The sequence below is a fragment of the Rhinoraja longicauda genome, chromosome 35 (assembly GCF_053455715.1).
Source record: "Rhinoraja longicauda isolate Sanriku21f chromosome 35, sRhiLon1.1, whole genome shotgun sequence".
In the NCBI taxonomy this organism is placed as follows: domain Eukaryota; kingdom Metazoa; phylum Chordata; class Chondrichthyes; order Rajiformes; family Arhynchobatidae; genus Rhinoraja; species Rhinoraja longicauda.
In genome coordinates, this window is record NC_135987.1 from 2350677 (window position 1) to 2371496 (window position 20820).

Below are 20820 nucleotides of genomic sequence, written 5' to 3' on the forward strand. Positions count from 1 at the left end.
CACACATTACAACATTTGTTTCACACTCAGAATGTTAAAACTGGTACCATTTGACAACTCCGGGGGGGGGCATCCTGAATGAAGGGGGACACGTCGAGAACAAAGGGGCACTCGGCGGTGGGGGGGGGGGTCGTTGAGAAGGATGGAGACCCGGCAGGGGGCTGCTGCTGGCACATGCAGCGGCAGGCATTAGATAGGACCGTTCGGTGAACTTCTTGTAACTTTGTCGCTGCCAGAAACGTGGCGATTCGTGTACTGCCGAGGTGAGGTCAGCTGTGTGAATGTACCGGGTTGTATCCAAAGCAAAGCATTCCACTGTAGCTTGGTACATGTGGCAGTAAAGTATCATTGAACTATGTGGCTGGCTGTTAAGTGAGCTTGGTGACATCTTGTGATACTGGATAACCTATAGTTCCGTGAACAGATGCATGGTGTAGGTCACTGTCAGGAAAGTGCAATCAATGCACAGAAGCCACACCGTTGCTCTTGGCCCTTATCTAAGAATACCACTGCCAGCAGCAAAACCAAGCTGACAACATTTTTTTTGCTGCCGTATAAAAGTAAAACAAAACTTACATCTCAATAAAAATAGAACCAAATGGCAAGATTCCACCAAGGCATACGATAACAGCCGGCTCCATAAACCTGCAAACACAAGGTCAAAGTAAGCACAATGCTACAATAGAAAGCATCATCCATTACCCTGGCATTCTCTGATATTTCCAGAGTGAAGAAGCCTTTTATTTTGGTTCTAAGAGTGAGTCTCCTCCAAGATACCATTCCACGTACCGAGATATATGCCTTGCGTTCGCAGAGTAGAGAACTGCGATTGTATTAACCAATCTCCGCCATAAAACTGAAAAGATGAAATTACTGCCTCATTGAGAACTCAGTAAACAAAATGAACTAGCAGCATTGATTTACGAGTTTTGTCCAGCAAATAATTTCTGCTGCTTGCAAAAGCTGAAGCTTCAGAGTTTAAAATGTTAATTTCTCGAAATCATACAATGAACTGAATAAATTCAATTTGGGCTGCACAGTGGTGGAGTTGCTGCCTTACAGCGAATGCAGCGCCGGAGATGTGGGTTCGATCCCGACTATGGGCGCTGTCTGTATGGAATTTGTACGTTCTCCCCGTGACCTGTGTGGGTTTTATCCGAGATCTCCGGTTTCCTCCCACACTCCAAAGACGTGCAGGTTTGTAGGTTAATTGGGTTGGTAAATGTAAAAATTGTCCCTAGTGTGTAGGATAGTGTTAATGTGTGGGGATCGCTGGTGGGCGTGGACCCAGTGGGCTGAAGGGCCTGTTTCCGCGCTCTAAACTAAATGTAATTGTTAATAAATCTTTACATCTACTTACCACTTCTTCTCTGGAATGGGACGTGGTACTGCATTTACACGGCAAGGGAAGTTGGGCTGTCCTGACATATTTCTACCAAGAATAGTCCCCACCAAATTCAGTGGGAGGATGACAAAAAAACATATGGAGCAAACGGCAACCTTTGAAAGAGAAAAACAAGCATCTTACAGTCAATTTAACTTTGCTGCGCAAATTCACTGCACCACTAAAATATTCTCACAAACTGTAAACCATAAAATTGCCATAGAGGGAGTACAGAGAAGGTTCACCAGATTGATTCCTGGGATGGCAGGACTTTCATATGAAGAAAGACTGGATAGACTCGGCTTGGAATTTAGAAGATTGTACTCGCTGGAATTTAGAAGATTGAGGGGGGATCTTATAGAAACTTACAAAATTCTTACGGGGTTGGACAGGCTAGATGCAGGAAGATTGTTCCCGATGTTGGGGAAGTCCAGAACAAGGGGTCAGAGTTTAAGGATAAGGGAGAAGTCTTTTAGGACGGAGATGAGAAAGTTTGTTTTCACACAGAGAGTGGTGAATCTGTGGAATTCTCTGCCACAGAAGGTAGTTGAGGCCAGTCCATTGGCTATATTTAACAGGGAGTTAGATGTGGCCCTTGTGGCTAAAGGGATCAGGGGGTATGGAGAGAAGGCAGGTACGGGATACTGAGTTGGATGATCAGCCATGATCATATTGAATGGCGGCGCAGGCTCGAAGGGCCAAATGGCCTACTCCTGCACCTATTTTCTATGTTTCTATGTTTCTAAAAGACACAAAGTGCTGGAGAAACTCAGCGTGGCAGATAGCATCTCTGGAGAACATGGATAAGTGCTTGCTTTGAAGAACTTCTCCCATATTCTCCAGGGATGCTGCCGAACCCGCTGAGTTACTCCAGCACTTGGTCTTTTTTTGTTCCTTGTTTCTACATACTGTAAACCATAATTGGTTTGAACACAATGATAAAAACATGGAGTCTGTAGTGTCACGTACAAAACATTTATAAATGTCAGGTTGATGCAAAAACACACGCCATCTGCTAAATAACTTTTCAAACCAAGAGCTTTTTTTGTATGGTATTAGCACCATTAATAGGTCACATAACGGGGAATATGCCCCGATCTCTATCAACGGGGACAGTGTGGAGAGAGTGTCCAGCTTCAAGTTTCTGGGCACTCACATTTCGGAGGACCTAACATGGTCCAATAACACTGCTGCGCTGGTCAAGAAGGCACAACAAAGACTGTTCTACTTAAGAACACTGAAAAAGTCTGGTCTACCCCAACAGCTGCTGACGACCTTCTACCGCTGCACCATAGAGAGCATCCTAACGCATGGCATCCCTGTGTGGTACCTCAGCTGCACGGAGGCAGAAAGGAAAGCTCTACAGCGGGTAGTCCATAGAGCTCAGAGGGCCATCGGAACACAGCTACCAGACTTGGAGGGCATCTACAACACACGATGCCTCAGAAAAGCCACCAGCATCCACAAAGACTCTTCACACCCCTGCAACAGTCTGTTCGAACTCCTTCCATCGGGCAGACGATACAAGGCCTTCTACGCCCGCACCTCCAGACGCAGGAACAGCTTCATCCCCAGGGCCATAGCTGCTATGAACCGGTCCTGCTGAGCCGGATGGCCACAACGCATAGATCAACTTGCACTTTACCCTGTCTAAAAACTGTTACAATTGTTTCGTTTCGTTGGGTTGCTGTTAATTACTTAAATTATTGCATCGTATGGGAGGCGCAATGAAGATATATTGTATTGTATTGTATTGTATTGTATGACTCTGACTCTATAGTCGGTCGTCACCCTCCGTTGTACACCACATTGCAGTGCTGTGGAAGCCCACTCATTAACACTCCTGTTTTACCAGTGGCCTTCTGGGGGGATATTGCTCTGGATGAAGAGGATCTCAAATATTTCCATGGAGACGGAAGCACAGATTTGACGGGACAGGGAATGGTCAGGAGCGGCCACACACCGGGTAAGTACCGCTCTGCTGCAGACTGTGGTGGGGCCTGACACGGACTGAAGGCCTCACGCAAGGAGACAGGAACAGCACAGCCCAGTGAAGATATATTGTATTGTATTGTATTGTATTGTGGGCAATTAAATTATGACACCAGAGCCCATTAAGATACAGCTAATTCGAGAATCATACACTGTAGGGCAAGGAGACAGGCCGCTCCGCCAAACTCGTCCATGGCGATTAAGTTGCCTAACTGAGCTAGTCTCACTTGCTTGTGCCTGGGCCTCATCTTTCCAAACCCCTCTTCATCCATGTCACCGCCCAAGTCTCTGTCAAAATGTCGCAATGATACATGGCTCCATCACCTCTCCAGCCTGCTCGTTCAATATCAGCACCACCCTGTGTGAAGTAATCGAGTTGAGGGGCAACTGTAAAGTACCCCTTTAAATCTTTCCCCTCTCACTTTGAACTTTTGCCCTCTAGTTTTAGACTGCTCTCCCCTGAAGGGGAAAATAATGGCTATTCATCTTGGTTAGCCATAAAATTAAGACAGCATAATGCTCACAGCTAAAAGAAGAACATTAATGAGTTATATCTTTCCAATCCACGGTTTCATTTTGGTTCTTCCACATTGAGGCAATGAAAATACTCCTCCATGTGAAGATTAACTCTGTTTAACACTATTAAAAAGCAATAACTTTGTCTAGTATGACTTGTCCATAATTATAGCAAACATATAATGCAGCTGTATTATACTGAGCTTAAATGTGGCATAGACCAAATAAGGATGAGTTTAACTTAAAGCATTATTGGAATTTCAACTTTGCAAACTCCAATGATAAGCACAAGATATTTAGTACTTGAGCTTTGAGAATGATTCAACCATTGATGCCTTAGCATTGACAAAAGAGAATTAGATAGACGGTTTTAGTACAGAAACGCTTTTCAGACCATTGAACTGAGCTCTCATTGGCGAGGGATAAAGTCAGGATCTTTCAATCTACCTTATTGCGACCCATGCACTTTATTTTAATTTGCAGCTGTAACACGATATTCCGCAGATAGACATCAAAAGATGGAGAAACATAGGCAGCATCTCTGGAGGGAAGGAATAGGTGACGTTTCGGGTCGAGACCCTTCTTCAGACCGAGGCAGGGGAAAGAGAAGGGCCTCAACCCGAAATGTCACCTATTCCTTTTCACCAGAGATGCTGCCTGACCCGCTGAGTTACTTCAGCTTTTTGTGTCCATCTTTGGTATAAACCAGCTGATCCTTCCTACACACTATATTCTGCACTCTGCTCATTTTCTTTTGCGCTACCTGTTGTTTGGTATGATTTGCCTGGACTGCACACCAAACAAAGTTTGTACCAAAGTGACAATAATAAATCAATACCAATTGCAGCATCTCATTCATGACTGGATTCAACTCCATCTGCCATGTCTCTGGCCACTTTTGTTACTAGTCCACATCTTGCTGAATCCTAAGACAACCTTCCTCACTATCCACAACTCTGCCATTTTTTCTATCATCTATGCACTTACGATTCCAAAGATTTTGCTGACACTCACTGCCAATAAAATTCTTCCAAAGTATTTACACCCTTTGTGCTCAGCTGCTGCTCAGCTATCAAAGACATTTGCTGTCACATTCACCGACTTTAATGTGTAGGAAAAAAAACGCAGATGCTGGTTAAAATCAAAGGTAGACACAAAATGCTGGAGTACCTCAGCGGGTCAGGCAGCATCTCGGGAGAGAAGGAATGGGTGACGTTTCAGGTCGAGACCCGAAACTTTACCCATTCCTTCTCGCCCGAGATGCTTCCTGACCCGCTGAGTTACTCCAGCATTTTGTATCTACCGCTTGCAACTTTAAAACTTATTATCTCAATTTACACTTCTGATGAAGGGCCTAAAGCATTCACTGTTTCTTTCCACAGATGCTAAGTGACCTGTTCACTGCTTGTGTTCACGAAACAGATTTTGATGCAGTGGGAGCTGCTATAATTCTGTATGGAAGGGCAAGGTGAAGAGTATTTCTAATCTACACTTAGCTCCATGAAAGCCCACTACCGTTTATTGCTTGCATTCAGTGCTGCCATGCTTACCATTGTTCCAAAAGGAATGGCCCGTGATGCGTGGTAATAGATCGCAATGAAGTTGATGAAGAATGCGGTTCCACACACCATGGCTGGGATCAGGAAAGCCCCGATGAACATCTGTTTTATCCATCTCCTGCCTGATCAAATGTAAAAAGCACAAATTTACTATCTATTTCAGTTTCGTCAGCATTCGCATTACATGAATACATTTTCACATTATGAATTAATGCACTATATAAAAAGAGAAAGGTAGAATCTAAATTTACGCGGTGCCTCTAACAGAAAAAAGCAGATTGAAAATGTTTTGCAGCTGATGAAGCTCTCACTAGTTAACACGTCACACTGCATGTTGTCTGACCTGAACAAGGTTGAACTAAACACCAGCTTTATTTCTCCTCCTCGACCAATCACACCTACAAGTTTCTTCCTTTGTTGTCTATTTCTCATTTCTAGCTGTGGCTCGTCTGACATAATTACCAGGGCCCATCCATCTCTCTTTCTTCGCCCATGTCTTCCCCATTAAGGAAGTACCAAATAGCCCGTCCTTCTTCCCCGAACAAAGATTTCACTCCAGCTTTATCTAAATTGCTCCAAGGAGCTCATGCTTTTGCCTCCAAAGCAACTTGGACAGCAGAGCTTACAGCAGCTGCAACCACAAACCAGCAATTGTCAGTAATTTTGGTCACGAATAAGGGTGAAAAATGTCACCAACATCTGTGGGAAGTAGGAATATACAGCTGAATCTGTGGGAAATAAGAATATTACAGCTAATTTTATAGTTTTTTAAACATTCAGGGCGGGTTCGATCCTGACTGAGTTTGTACATTCTCCCATGGGTTTCTCCGGGTGATCCGGTTTCCTTCCACACTACAAAGACACACAGGTTTGTAGGCTAATTAGCTTTGGTAAAAATTGTAAATTGCCCTAATGTGTAGGATAGTACTAGTGTACGGGGTGATCACGGTGGGCCAAAGGGTCTGTTTCTACACTGTATCTCTAAAGTCTAAATCAGCGATGATTGGTACCAGCGTATCATTATTTATGTAAAGCAACCTCCGCTTTTAATGTAAAGCATAATCGATTGCAATATTTGAGGGGAAACTATCACATTATCAAAGAAGAGACACAAGTGGCTGGGTGGTGATTGCAGCGGGAAAGTTTAACCGAATACATGGTCATCCCTGGGGAACAAATGGGATCAGCTTTTAGAGATGTCCATGTTAATTTTGTCAGTAAATTGGAAAATACACAAATCACTTGATATGATAACTGTACCTCCACTGGATTGTAATGAATGGCATCAAAAGCACACAAGGCTGCCAAGAACAATGACTAAAAGTGACGAGGGGAATAGCTCTACCATTCATAGGAATTAACCTACGAGAGACTTTTGAATTTAATAAGTGTAAGAAAATAACTGCAAATACTGGTACAAATCAAAGGTATTTATTCACAAAATGCTGGAGTAACTCAGCAGGTCAGGCAGCATCTCAGGAGAGAAGGAATGGGTGACGTTTCGGGTCGACACAAGTTGGGTTGAAGAAGGGTCTCGACCCGAAACGTCACCCATTCCTTCTCTCCTGAGATGCTGCCTGACCTGCTGAGTTACTCCAGCATTTTTTTAATTTAATAATATCATGGAAGCCAGTGTGTATGTGGGGGTCCATGTTGGAAGTTCGTAAACCAAGAACAGGCCGTGAGGTGATTCACTTTCCGACATTATGCACCAAATGGCCTCACATGCTTTAAACCTCCATGCTGCTATAACACGAGTTCCACTCCCTCTGCTGTCAGTCGTGAAATTTAGACATGTAGAAACTGATTTAGACAAGTACAAACAAGGAACTGCCGCTGCTGGTTTACAAAGAAAAGGACGCAAAATGGTGGAGTAACTAAGGTGAGCCAGGCAGGATCTTTGTAGAACATGGATAGATGATGTTTCCGGTCGGGATCCTTCTCCAGACTGGTCTGAAGAACGGTCCTGATTTGAAACGTCACCTATCCATGTTCTCCAGACAACTGATTTAGACGGTTACAATCCAGTTCCTGGTAAGAGTGTAAACATATTTAACTAAAATAGCAACGATCATCTAAAAAGAATGAGGTTGAGAGAGAGGAAGACTCACTATTTTTTAATTATGCATGAACACAGCAAGAAATAAAGAAAGCACACATGTTCCTTGTCTTTGCCAATAGTGATATTAAAACTAGTGCCATTGCACCACCTAGTGGCATAAGCATGAGCTGCATGGGCTTGTCTTGCCTTTGCTCTGGTTACATGAAGTGCAAAACTCCTTGCAGCAGATATGGTATTGAGTGGTTGCAGGGCAGGCGAGGTCATGGCCTGACTCTGGCCGTCTGGAGGGCACGCCGTGCACCACAGACAAGCACTCACTAGGGCAGGGGTCCTCAACCTTCTTCGTCCTGTTTACCCCTGCAGCTTTTCAAAGTTTACCCCCACGCTGTTTGGTTCAGTAATTTCCGTTTACACTTCTACCATATTAAAGCAACCGACAAAGGGGAAATTAAAAAATACTGCTTTTAACATTATTTTCAGTTCACATAACACTCGGGCTTTCAGTGCAGGTCTTCTCCCATCAGCGTCTCCGGCTCCCTCCCAGCGCTCCGAGTGTCCCGACACCTCTCCCCCTTCATGCGCTCCTCGCTCCTCCAGGCCCGGCGCCCCTGCTCTGCGCCTCGCTTCCTGCGGCTCTTCAGCCCCTCGCTGCCCCTGCGTCTCCAGCCCTTCTCCCCGCTCGCCCCCTCCGTCAGCCAGGGTCTGCTTCCACTTGGCCGCTCAACACATCGTGGCTGGGGCCGCCGAGCAGAGTCGTGGCCTGGTCCTCCACCTCGGCTCCCAGCGTCCAGCTCTCGCTGCTGCTCGGCCTCCGCCGCCGATCGGCCTCTCCTCTTCCTCCTCCTCCTCTTGGGGCTCGACACTCCGCTCCTCGCCTTCCACCGCCTCGTCCTCCAAGGCCGTCGAGCATGGCCTGGGACCTTCGCCCTCAGGCCCCGGCGGGTCGCTGACCTCCAGCACTCTCTGCTTCTGCTCCTGCAGACCCTCCAGGCCCCTCGGCTCGGGTTCTTCCCGCTGCTCCTCTCCCAGCTCGCTCAACCCGTCCTTTCCTCCTCCTCTTCTCCCCCCGGTCGGTGGCCCTCTGCTTCTCAGTCTTCCTCTCCTGCCTCTGTTCCCGGCCGCGTTTCCCCTTCTCCCGCCGGCTGGCCAGACGTCTTCCCAGCTGCTTCTAGCCCTTCTCCTGGTTCCTCTTCCTCCGCCGGATCCTCCTTATTCCTCCTCATTTTTTACAGCACAAAAATTGACCTTTTGGCGGTTTTTTAAAGGTAAGAATGTCGGTGTTGGATGTGTTGGTAGTGTGTGCTGGAGGCTGCCATGTCCTCCAGATGGCCTGAGCGACTCCGTGCGTCACGCACTGTGACCGCACGACCATACGTGCAATGACCTAATATAGTAGTGATGCTTCAGCTCAATTGCCCCAAAACAAAATACGAAAATCATCAATCAATCATGATTTTCATATTTTGATTTCCTTGGAACAGAGAATGCTGAGGGGGAAACTCATTTAACGCTACAAAAACTATAAGGAGCAAGGACACCAAAACACTTCCCCATAATAGGTGTAAAAAACTCAAGAGTGTAGGTTTAAGGGTGCGTGGGGACAAAGAGATTTGGACAGGATCTGAGGATAGTGGTTGAAATGTGGAATGCACCGTATGAATGAGAGGTAGAATCAGGTATCACAGTATTTAAATCCCTAGTGGATGAGCAATTTATTGGCCATGGCAGAGACGGCTTTGACCAGGTGCTGATAACTGGGATGATGGGGCCAGGATGTTCAGGACTAAAATATTGAGCCAAAGAGCCTGCTTCAACGCTGATTCACTCTATTAAAGAGGGTGGCACAGTGATAGAGTTGCTGCCTTACAGCAAATGCAGCGCCAGAGATCCCAACTAAGGGTGCTATCTGTACGGAGTTTGTACGTTCTCCCCATGACCTGCGTGGGTTTTCTCCAAGATCTTCGGTTTCCTCCCACACTCCAAAGACGTACAAATTTGGAGGTTAATTGGCTTGGTAAATGTAAAAAATGTCCCTAGTAGATATAGGATAGTGTTAATGTGCGGGGATCGCTGGTCGGCGCGAACCCGGTGGGCCGAAAGGGCCTGTTTTCGCGCTACATCTCTAAACTAAACTAAACATTGTTAAGAGTTGCTATTTTGTATTCTGCAGTTTGACATAGGAAGGCAGCACTAAAAATAACGAATATTTGGGGTGTAGAATAAATGTCAACAAGCAATGAGAGAGGGGAGTTTCGATTTGGAAAACAAAGTAAGGACCAAGAATGATATGCACAGCAGTAAAAAAAAAACTTGAATAGTCAAAGGGAATTTGTTAATTCACTGAGATAGACACAAATGCTGGAGTAACTCAGTAGGTCAGGCAGCATCTCTGGAGAAAAGAAGGAGGTCACATCTTGGGAGGAGACCCTTCATCAGATTAACTTCATCAGTTAATTCACTGCTTTGGTTCACTTATTAACATTGGTCATTGATGAAATACAAATGCATCCTCTAATACAAAAACGAAACTGAGAAATTGGAAAACTAGAGTATAAAACCTACCTCCTTGTCGAGCATACAGACTCCCTCCAAAATAGCCATTCAACGGTGATGTTGCAGCAAACACAAATATGGCTGTACTTAGCATAGATCCTCTCCTGCAAAAGGAAAAGAAAAACAATCAGAAAAAGACAAGAACTAAAAATGTAAGACATTTGAAAGTCAATATGAATTTTTCATAGAATCATGGAGTAGGTTGCCTTCAAAAACATGTTACCATTGACATTTGTTTGGTCTAACAAAATCTTTTTGCAATTTCATGCCACGTCTACTTGTATTAACCCACAGGTTGCAAATGATTTGACTTATGCATAGGACAAGAAATGTATCGTAAAAATAGCATTCTTAGTATAACTACAGGAATATGGGGAACAGAAAATCAATGGTAAAGTAAAAGTACTTCACACTAAGCAGACAGTGTTCACCATTAGCGGCACGCACGGTGACACAGCGGTAGAGTTGCTGCCTTACAGCGCCAGGGACCCTGGTTCCATCCTGACTACGGTTGCTGTCTCTATGGAGTTTGCACGTTCTCCCCGTGACCTGCGTGGGTTTTCTCCGGTTTCCTCCCACATTCCAAAGACGTGCCGGTTTGAGGGTTAATTGGCTTGGTATAATTGTAAATTGTGCGTGATGTGTGCAGGATAGTGTTTGTGTGCGGTGATCGCTGGTCAGCATGGACCCGGTGGGCAGAGGGGCCTGTTTCTTTCAACTAAACACAAATTAGCTCAACAGTGAAAGTTACTTTATTTAACACAGGAAGCCCAGACCTCACTCCAGTACATGACAGGATGACAATCTGATTTAATAGAATCATACAAGATCATAACTGGTTTACGCAGGATAGAAAATGATGTTCCAATCATTTGGTAGTTCAAGGATTAGGGAACACAGTTTTAAGTTTTGGACAAAAGATGAGATAAATGCAGGTGTTGATTTATACAGGCAGAGGTTGGGAAGTTTTAATATTGCCTGAAAGGGTGAAAAGTATAATCAAGCTGGAGAAGACACACAGTGCTGGAGTAGCTCAGCGGATCTGGCAGCAACTCGGGAGAGCATGGCTAGGCAACAGTTCGGGTCAGGACAAAGAAGTTCCCCGACCCAAAATGGCACCTATCTGTGTTCATACGAGATGCTGCCGGATCCAGTGAGGTAGTCCAGCACTCCGTGTCTTCTTTTGTAAACCAGCATCTGCAGGTTCCACAGAATCTGAATCCTTCCACAGGATCAGAATCAGTTTCTATAGAATCAAACAGGAATTGGATAAGTAATTGAAGGAAAATAATTTGGATGTCTGAAAAATACAAGGGGAGTGGGGGGAGGAGAGGGAAATTATATTTAAAGGGTCGCTCTGATCAGAGGCGGATGCATAATGCACTAAATAACCTCCATGTGTGCTATAATGAACTATGATTTCAATCAGACCAGAATTTTGACATCTTTCTTTTCTGTAACAGAACACCAAAGTTGTTTATAGTCGTGCAACAGCAGCTTAGGCCGAGATCCACCAATTTAGTACAAGCTTGGCTTGAACCTGGACCACTGTGATTTATCTCGATAAGCTACTCACTGGAAACAAGTCATTAAGCCATCAGGAACACTTCAGTGTGTAATGTGAAAGTTATTGAACAAGTTTAAAGAGCATCCCAAGGCTTCCATTACACACATTAAAATCAAGAGGGCAACTAGTGAGAGTTTCATTCAAGGATAGAGGATATTATTGGTGCCAGAGGACGTAGGCGACATACTAGATGAGTGTTTTGCATTGGTATTCATCAACAAGGGCATAGAAGATCGTGAGCATGGTATATTAATATGCAGGGTAATTTGAGATTAATAAAGAGATGCTGTTGGGTCTTTTGAACAATATTAAGATGGATCAGTTGCCAGGGTCAGGTGGGATTTGTTTTGAGGAGGTTTTTTGCAGAGGCTAAGATGATTGATGAGGGTGGGCAGTGTTTAGTATAGTTTAGAAAAAGCGCTGAAACAGGCCCATTGGCCCACCGAGTCTGCGCCGACCTGCGATCCCCATACACTAGCACTGTCCTACACACTAGGGATAATTTTTACAAAGGCCAAATTAACCTACAAACCTGTACGTCTTTGGAGCGTGGGAGGAATCCAGATCAGTGGGGAAAATCCACATGATTATGAAAACGTACAAATTCTGTACAGACAGCACCCATAGGGTCAAACCCAGGTCTCTGGCGCTGTAAGGCAGCAACTCTACCGCTACACCATCATGCAGCCCACAGTGAGTGTTGTCCACATGGATTTTACTAAGATATTTGATATATAAGAAGACAGAGGGTACTGGAGGAAGGGTGTAATTCTGGCAGGGGCACTGGGGTTCAGAGGGAAAATTAGATCAGCCATGATTGAATGGTAGAGTAGACTCTATGGGCCGAATCGCCTAATTGGGCTCTCATGACATAAAAAATGCTGCTTCATGCAACATGTGGCTGCAGCGTGGGCTATGGGTGCCCTCTGTTAGACAATACATTAAACAATATCCAATTAATAAAATCCAAATTTTGCTGGCTACTGAAATGATGGAAACCTGGTTGAACCAAGCGAGTAGTGGGGCCTACGAGCTGGCCCCTTGTCCACTTTAAATAAAGGCAAACTATGTTAAAGATGGTGAAGGAACAGTTTTCTACTCAACATCACAAACTGATTGTGTAGGAGGGAACGACAAATGCTGGGCTAGCCCTAATATATAAATATAAAATGCTGGAGTAACTCAGCGGGCCAGGCAGCATCTCTGAAGAAAAGGAAAAGGCGACGTTTCGGATCGAAAGCCTCTTTAGACTTCAATCACAAACTGATTCATGGATGGAAAAGATGCACATCAGATCTTAAGAGCAGGAGGATGAGGGGTGATCTTTTTGAGGTGTATAAAATCATGAGGGGAATAGATGCGGTAGACGCACAGAATCTCCTACCCAGAGTAGGTGAACCGAGGACCAGAAGATATAGGTTTACGGTGAAGGGGAAAAGGAGGAATCTGAGGGGTAACTTTTTCCACACAAAGGGTGGTGGATTATGGAACGAGCTGCCAGAGGAGGTGGTTGAGGCAGGGACTATTCCAACATTTAAGAAACAGTTAGGCAGGTACATGGATAGGACAGGTTTGGAGGGATATGGACTAAACGCAGGCAGGTGGGACTAGTGTAGCTGGGACATGTTGGCTGGTGTGGGCAAGTTGGGCCAAAGGGCCTGTTTCCACACGATATCACTCTATGACAATGCCAGCTGCTTAAAATTACGGTCATGGTATTATCTGATTAAAGTTGAATATTGCAACAAACTTACCTGAGAATATTGTAGCTTTTATTACAAACCCGTGATAATGTTGCTAAATAAGAAAGTACTCCAGATCGGTTTTAATAGTTTTCTCTTTGGATTGTATATTTTCTTTCCCTGAACACCCGATTCTCCCTCCCCAAAATGACGTTCATGCCAACCCCCGTACAATCAGGCCTTCAGACATTAAGTTTACTGAAACGTTGAATCCTTTGCCCCTTTCCACGCTGCATGGAGCATCTGAATGCTTGTGCAGCCGTAAGCTAAACTTGATACAAGGCGTGGCAGTCTGCCCAAGTGTTATATAGTTTCACCACAATAACCAGCGTCAATGACACCCAAAAGAGGAGGTATTAGAATTGTTAAGAAAAGGTTCAGCATAGCAGTGAAGCAATCTTCCGGGAGACATCCCACTTTTCATACAATAGAATATTTGAGACAGTATTGCACCCAGGGACCAAGTATGTCCGTCAGCGATTGCAAACAAGCATAAAGGGTACACTGTATAAACATATTATCCTATTGGCTATTATAAAACTATTGAAAGTAATCTCAGAATTTGCTCTGAAGGTGGGGCAAGAATTCAGATCAAGCTATGCAATAATTACTGTAAAAACACACTTTTGCCTCTCCAGGTTCAGGCAGCACTTTTACATGGATATGATTCCACTGTAACTTCCACCACAGCTGTGTACAAGCCCTTTCCATACACAAGCAGTTTCTGACAAGCTGAGGTTTAGTTTAGAGATACAGCGTGGACACAGGCCCTTTGGCCCACCGAGCCCACGCCAACCCAACGATCATCGTACACTAGCACTATCCCACACACTTGGGACAATTTACAATTTTTACCGAAGCCAATTAATAGACAATAGATGCAGGAGTAGGCCCTTCGAGCCAGCACCGCCATTCACCGTGATCATGCACAATCAGTACCCCGTTCCTGCCTTCTCCCCAAACCCCCTGACTCCGCTATCATTAAGAGCTCTATCTAGCTCTCTCTCTTGAAAGCATCCAGAGAATTGGCCTCCACTGCCTTCTGAGGCAGAGAATTCCACAGCTTCACAACTCTCTGAGTGAAGAAGTTCCTCCTCATCTCCAGTCTAAATGGCCTACCTCTTATTCTTAAACTGTGGCCCTTGGTTCTGGACTCCCCCAACATCGGGAACATGTTTCCTGCCTCTAGCGTGTCCAATCCCTTAATAATCTTATCCGTTTCAATAAGATCCCCTCTCATCCTTCTAAATTCCAGAGTATAGAAGCCCAGTCGCTCCAGTCTTTCAACGTATGACAGTCCCGCCATTCCGGGAATTAAGCTCGTGAGCCTACGCTGCACTCCTTCAATAGCAAGAATGTCCTTCCTCAAGTTTGGAGACCAAAACTGCACACAATACTCCAGGTGTGGTCTCACTCGGGCCCTACACAACTGCAGAAGGACCTCTTTGCTCCTATACTCAATTCTCCTTGTTAAGAAGGCCAACATTCCATTGGCTTTCTTCACTGCCTGCTGTACCTGCATGCTTCCTTTCAGTGACTGATGCACTCGGACACCCAGATCTCGTTGTACGTCCCCTTTTCCTAACTTGACACCATTTAGATAATTGACACCATTTATAACTTGACATCATTTAGCTTCCTTTGTCCCGCCCCCCTGACATCAGTCTGAAGAAGGGTCTCGACCCGAAACGTCGCCCATTCCTTCTCTCCCGAGATGCTGCCTGACCTGCTGAGTTACTCCAGCATTTTGTGAATAAATCGATTTGTACCAGCATCTGCAGTTATTTTCTTATATCATTTAGATAATAATCTGCCTTCCTGTTCTTACCACCAAAGTGGAAAACCTCACACTTATCCACATTAAACTGCATCTGCCATGCATTTGCCCACTCACACAATCTGTCCAAGTCACCCAGCAAACTCATAGCATCTTCCTCACAGTTCACACTGCCTCCACAATTAACCTCCAAACCAGCACATCTTTGGAGTGTGGGTGGAAATCGAGGCAGTCGGGGAAAACCAAGCGGTCACGGGGAGAATATACAAACTCCATACAGTCAGCACCCGTAGTCAGGATCAAAACCGGGTCTCTGACACTGTAAGGCAGCAAGTCTACTGCTGTGCTGCCCTTGTGGTTTGTGGAAGGGGAGTGGAGAGTGGTGGTGGAGTTGGCAAGACAAGGACAAATAATATGTAACCCACCCTTTGTTACCAAAGCTCATACATCAGGGGTGTGGAGAACAGTCTAGTACAGGGGCTCCCCGACTAACGATGCTTCAACTTACGATATTTCAACTTTACAATGGTGCAAACGCTGGGCAACGGAGCGACCTGTAGCTCGCTTCCGGCCACGTGAACAGGTGTATTAAATGCATTTCGACGTACGATATTATGTTCCGATAAACCCATCTTAATGGGCTTATCAGAACGTAACCCCATTGTAAGTTGAGGAGCACCTGTACTACCCAGGCTGAGGCTCTGAGACTGCGCAAAACCTGAGGGGTTACTGCTTGTGAAGTACAATCACCCACTAGGCTGTAAGAAACCTACTAAATGAGATTCTGGCTAGTCAAAGTCAATTTGTTGTGTTCAAAGTACATGTGGCTTTCCCCAATAGAACTGTGCATAATAGGAACAATGAACAAAGCATTTCTGCTGAAGTGCTCACTATTTAAAACATTGAAAAATATGAACTGACCAATAATACAAGACACTCTGTACATACTTTGTATAAGAAAGAACTGTAGATGCTGGTTTAAACCAAAGATAGTTACAAAAAGCTGGAGTAACTCAGAGGGACAGGCAGCATCTCTGGAGAGAAGGAATGGATGACATTTTGGGTCTGAAGAAGGATCTCTCCAGAGATGCTGCCTGTCCTGCTGAGTTACTCCAGCTTTTTGTGTCTATACTCTGTACATACTTACTCTGTGTACAAGTCTTCTATCATTGCCACAATGATGACAATAAGAGAGACAAAGAAAATCTGGCAACCAGACCCGATCAGCGACGAAAATATCAATGGATGACTCGAGGGCCTGAATACATCCCCATGAACTTGTTTCCATCCGTATTCATCTCCCAGATCTCTGTCCTGTTAAAACATAATTTTACTATGGGTTAATTGCTGAGCACCTTTTTTGGGAACAATGCACAAACTCTCAATAAATCGTAGCAATCCTGCCAAATTCTAATTTCTGAGAGCCTGTGTTATTTGGAAGCTGCAACTGTCTAAGCTTGAAGGGGGGGGGGGGGGGGGGGGGGGGCTCAGGCTGATGACTACAATTGTGATACAGAGGGCTAAACACGAAACATACAATCAAGACAGGCATGGTGAGGACCCTAAGCCCCCGAGGGTGAGGGTGTCTTAACTCCCCCACTTTATAAGCAGAACATTCAATGGCATTGTGGCCACAGATTACACTGATCAGGTCTGGTGCCATTGCAAGACTACATTAGAAGTTTCCTTTTAACCTATTAAGAAAAGTGGCATTCCAAATTTACCAACACAAATTGACAGGAAAAATCATGGAAAGATTTATGACAATTTGCTTAAGTCTAGAAATTGTTCCACAAGCCTACTTGATTTGATGAAAGTATGTTTAATCAGGACATTATTCCACAATTTGTATTGCCCACTATGTCTGAAACCCTAGTGTATAATAATCCATCTTGTTTATGTTAACATCTAAAATATTGTCACGGTCACATTAGTCCACTAGAATTTCAAGTGTACAATGGCTAAGTAATTCATCTTAGCTTGGATTTGGATGGGCATTCGAGGCAAAGAAAACATAATAGAGGGTCATGGGGGCTTGGAACGCACAGCAGTAGAGTTGCTGCCTCACAGCGCCAGAGACCTGGGTTCAATTCTGACTACAGCTGCTGTCTGTACAAAGCTTGTATGTTCTTCCTGTGACCACGTGGGTTTTCTCCGGGTGCTCCGGTTTCCTCCAACATTCCAAAGAAGTACAGCTTTGTAGGTTAATTGGCTTAGGTAAAATTGCAAATGATCCCTAGTGTGTAGTGTAGTGTGACGTATAGTGTGAATATACAGGGTGATCACTGGTCAGCGAGGACTCAGTGGGCCGAAAGCCCTGCTTCTGCCCTGTATCTCTAACATTAATATGGGTTATAGTATCAATCTATCCTTACAATCCATGAAGGAAAAGAGTTAGGGAAACTAAAGGCAATATGGTAGTCATGGAGCGCGGACATGGGCCTTTTGTCCCAACTTATCTACGCCGAACAAGATGCCCCATCTAAACTGTTCCCACATGCCAGCGTTTGGCACATATCCTTCTAAACCTTTCCTATCCACCTACCTGTTCAAATGTCCTTTAAATGTTGAGATAGTACCTGGTTCAACTAGCTCCTTCCACATCTAAAAGTCTCTTAAAAGCCACTATCGTATATCTGCCCCCACCACCGCCGCCACCCCTGGCAATGTGTTCCAAGCCCCCACGACCCTCTGTGAAAAAAACTTGCCCCACATATTTCACTAAACTTTCCCCCCCTCACTTTATAGTTACGCCCTCTAGTGTTGGAGATTTTGACCCCGGGGAAAAAGGATCTAACTGTCTATCCTTTCTATGCCTCTCATAATTTTATATGCTTCTATCAAGTCTCCAATCAACCTCAGAAGTTCCAGAGAAATCAATCCAAGTCTGTCCAACCTCTCCCTCTACTCCCAGCAGCATTCTAGTAAACCTCCTCTGCCCCCTCATCTCTCCTGTAACGGGGTGACCAGAACTGCATGCAATACTCCAAATGCTGCCTAACTAAAGTCCTATAGAGCAGCATCAAGATTGATAAAGTCGTTTAAAAAAGCTTACAGAATCCTGGGCTTTATAAATATTAGATAATGTTTATGAAAAATTATTTGATCACAGCTGGATTATTGTCTCAAATTGGTTGCAGAATATAGAAACATAGAAAATAGGTGCAGGAGGAGGCCATTTGGCCCTTCGAGCCAGCACCGCCATTCATTGTGATCATGGCTGATCCTCCACAATCAGTAAACTGTGCCTGCCTTCTCCCCATATCCCTTAATTCCACTAGCCCCTAGAGCTCTATCTAACTCTCTCTTAAATTCATCCAGTGTGATTTGGCCCCCACTGCCCTCTGTAGCAGAGAGTTCCACAAATTCAGAACTCTCTGGGTGAAAAAGTTCCTTCTCACCTCAGTTTTAAATGGCCTCCCCTTTATTCTAAGACTGTGGTCCCTGGTTCTGGACTCCCCCAACATTGGGAACATATTTCCTACATCTAGTTTGTCCAGTCCTTTTATAAATCTCTATAAAATCCCCTCTCATCCTTCTAAACGCCAGTGAATACAAGCCTAGTCTTTTCAATCTTTCCTCGTATGACAGTCCCGCCATCCCAGGGATCAATCTCGTGAACCTACGCTGCACTGCCTCAATTACAAGGATGTCCTTCCTCAAATTAGGAGACCAAAACTGTACACAATACTCCAGATGTGGTCTTACCAGGGCCCTATACAACTGCAGAAGAACCTCTTTACTTCTATACTGAAATCCTCTCGTTATGAAGGCCAACATGCCATTAGCTTTCTTCACTGCCTGCTGTGCCTGCACGCCAACTTTCAGTGACTGGTGTACAAGGACACCCAGGTCTCGCTGCACTTCCCCCTTACCCAACCTGACACCATTGGGATAATAATCTGCCTCCTTGTTTTTGCCGCCAAAGTGGATAACCTCACATTTATCTATATTATACTGCAACTGCCACGCATCTGCACACTCACTCAACCTGTCCAGGTTGAGGGTGGATTCTTAGAAGTACCTGGGTGTTTACCTCAATAATAAATTGGACTGGACCGAAAACACCAATGCGCTATACAGAAAAGGCCAGAGCAGGCTTTATCTGCTAAGGAGACTCAGGTCCTTTGGAGTGCAGGGGGCATCAGCCATTTTCTATGGAGTGGTCTGCTGGAGCAGCAGCATCTCAGCGGCGGAAGGGAAGAGACTCGACAAGCTGGTCAGGAAGGCCAGCTCTGTCCTGGGTTGCCCCCTCGACTCAGTGCAGGCGGTGGGAGAGAGGAGGATGATGGCAAAGTTAACATCGCTGCTGGACAACGACTCCCACCCCATGCAGGACACTGTCACTGCACTGAGTAGCTCCTTCAGTGACAGACTCCTTCACCCCAAGTGCGTGAAGGAGAGATATAGGAGGTCCTTCCTTCCCGCTGCTGTGAGACTGCACAACCAGCACTGCTCCCAGCAAACCAGTCAACAGTAACATTTAAGAATACACAGAAAACTGATGACAATTTATCCATGTCTTTACTTTTATTTATAATGAATGATCTCTTGCTGTCCACTCTGCTGCTGGAACACTGTAAATTTCCCCAGTGTGGGCCAAATAAAGGAAAATATTATTATTATTATTATTATTATTATTATTATATATTCAAAACAAATCTATAAATCAAGACATTTAGGAAATCAAAGGCTGTGGAGACAGTGGTTGAACGAGGGGTTAAATTACCATTATTTTGACATTTTGTTCAATTCTGAATACAGCGCTTTAGAAACGCACGGCAGTTTTGGACAGAGTGGTGAAGAGACTTATCACAATAAATTCAAGGATGAGGGATTTTACATGCACATAGATTGGAGAAGTTGGGATTGATCCCCTTGGAATAGAGGGAATTGCAAGGAGATCTTATAAGGGTTTTTTAAACCATGAAGTGTACAGATAGATTTAAACAGATTCCAACAGCAGAGGGGAGATGGCCTCCATTGTCAAAACAACCGCATCACAGGAGTTATCCTCACCATGTCGTCCATTTCTTCTTCCTTACTGTACCGAGCATAATCCTTTCGTAAAGTGCGCATTAGAATCATGGAAACCAATCCAACCAAGAAAATAACCATCATGAAGGAATTGAAGATCGAGAACCAGTGAATCTGTCAATACACAAGAGCACCTTCTGATATAGGATCTGAATATTTAATCTACAGAACTTGCAAGTTTTACAATCTCAAACAAATTTCCACTAATAAACTAACATTCAATATGATTAGTAACATGGGAACTACATGCAATCAGGACCTGGATGCAGGTTGCAACCTACCATATTGAATAAAAATATAGTGAGGTATACATTACTGGTAGAATTACACTTCAACTTGACTCAAGGATTTAAAAAGGGAAGGGAATAAACTGGGAAAGAAATAAGACTAATAACTTAAAAATTGAACATACTCTGTGTTGAAAGAAGGATGGGTCAAGGTACTTATCAAATCGGTCTTCAAACTTCACATCCGATTTCTTCCATTTCAGCTAAAATAACCACAAAAACAAATGACACAATAAAACAATACACAATGTGAAATTGGCAAAAGTACGTTTAATCAGAACATAACTGCACAATTTGTATTACCCATTATGTCTGAAATCTGAGTGTATAATAAACCATCTCAT

At 44.4% G+C, this 20820-nt stretch overlaps 1 protein-coding gene across 1 annotated transcript in view; it reads right to left on the bottom strand.

Annotated features, from left to right (window-relative positions):
• tm9sf3 (transmembrane 9 superfamily member 3) overlaps positions 1-20820 on the bottom strand; it is a 68501-nt gene that overhangs the window by 14124 nt on the left and 33557 nt on the right. The window contains exons 5-11 of the mRNA XM_078428279.1: positions 20602-20679; positions 20172-20303; positions 16300-16466; positions 10076-10170; positions 5443-5573; positions 1361-1500; positions 577-645 (exon numbers count right to left, since the gene is read on the bottom strand). Of these exons, the coding sequence (XP_078284405.1) occupies positions 577-645; positions 1361-1500; positions 5443-5573; positions 10076-10170; positions 16300-16466; positions 20172-20303; positions 20602-20679 (812 nt within the window). The remainder of the gene's footprint in view (positions 1-576; positions 646-1360; positions 1501-5442; positions 5574-10075; positions 10171-16299; positions 16467-20171; positions 20304-20601; positions 20680-20820) is intronic.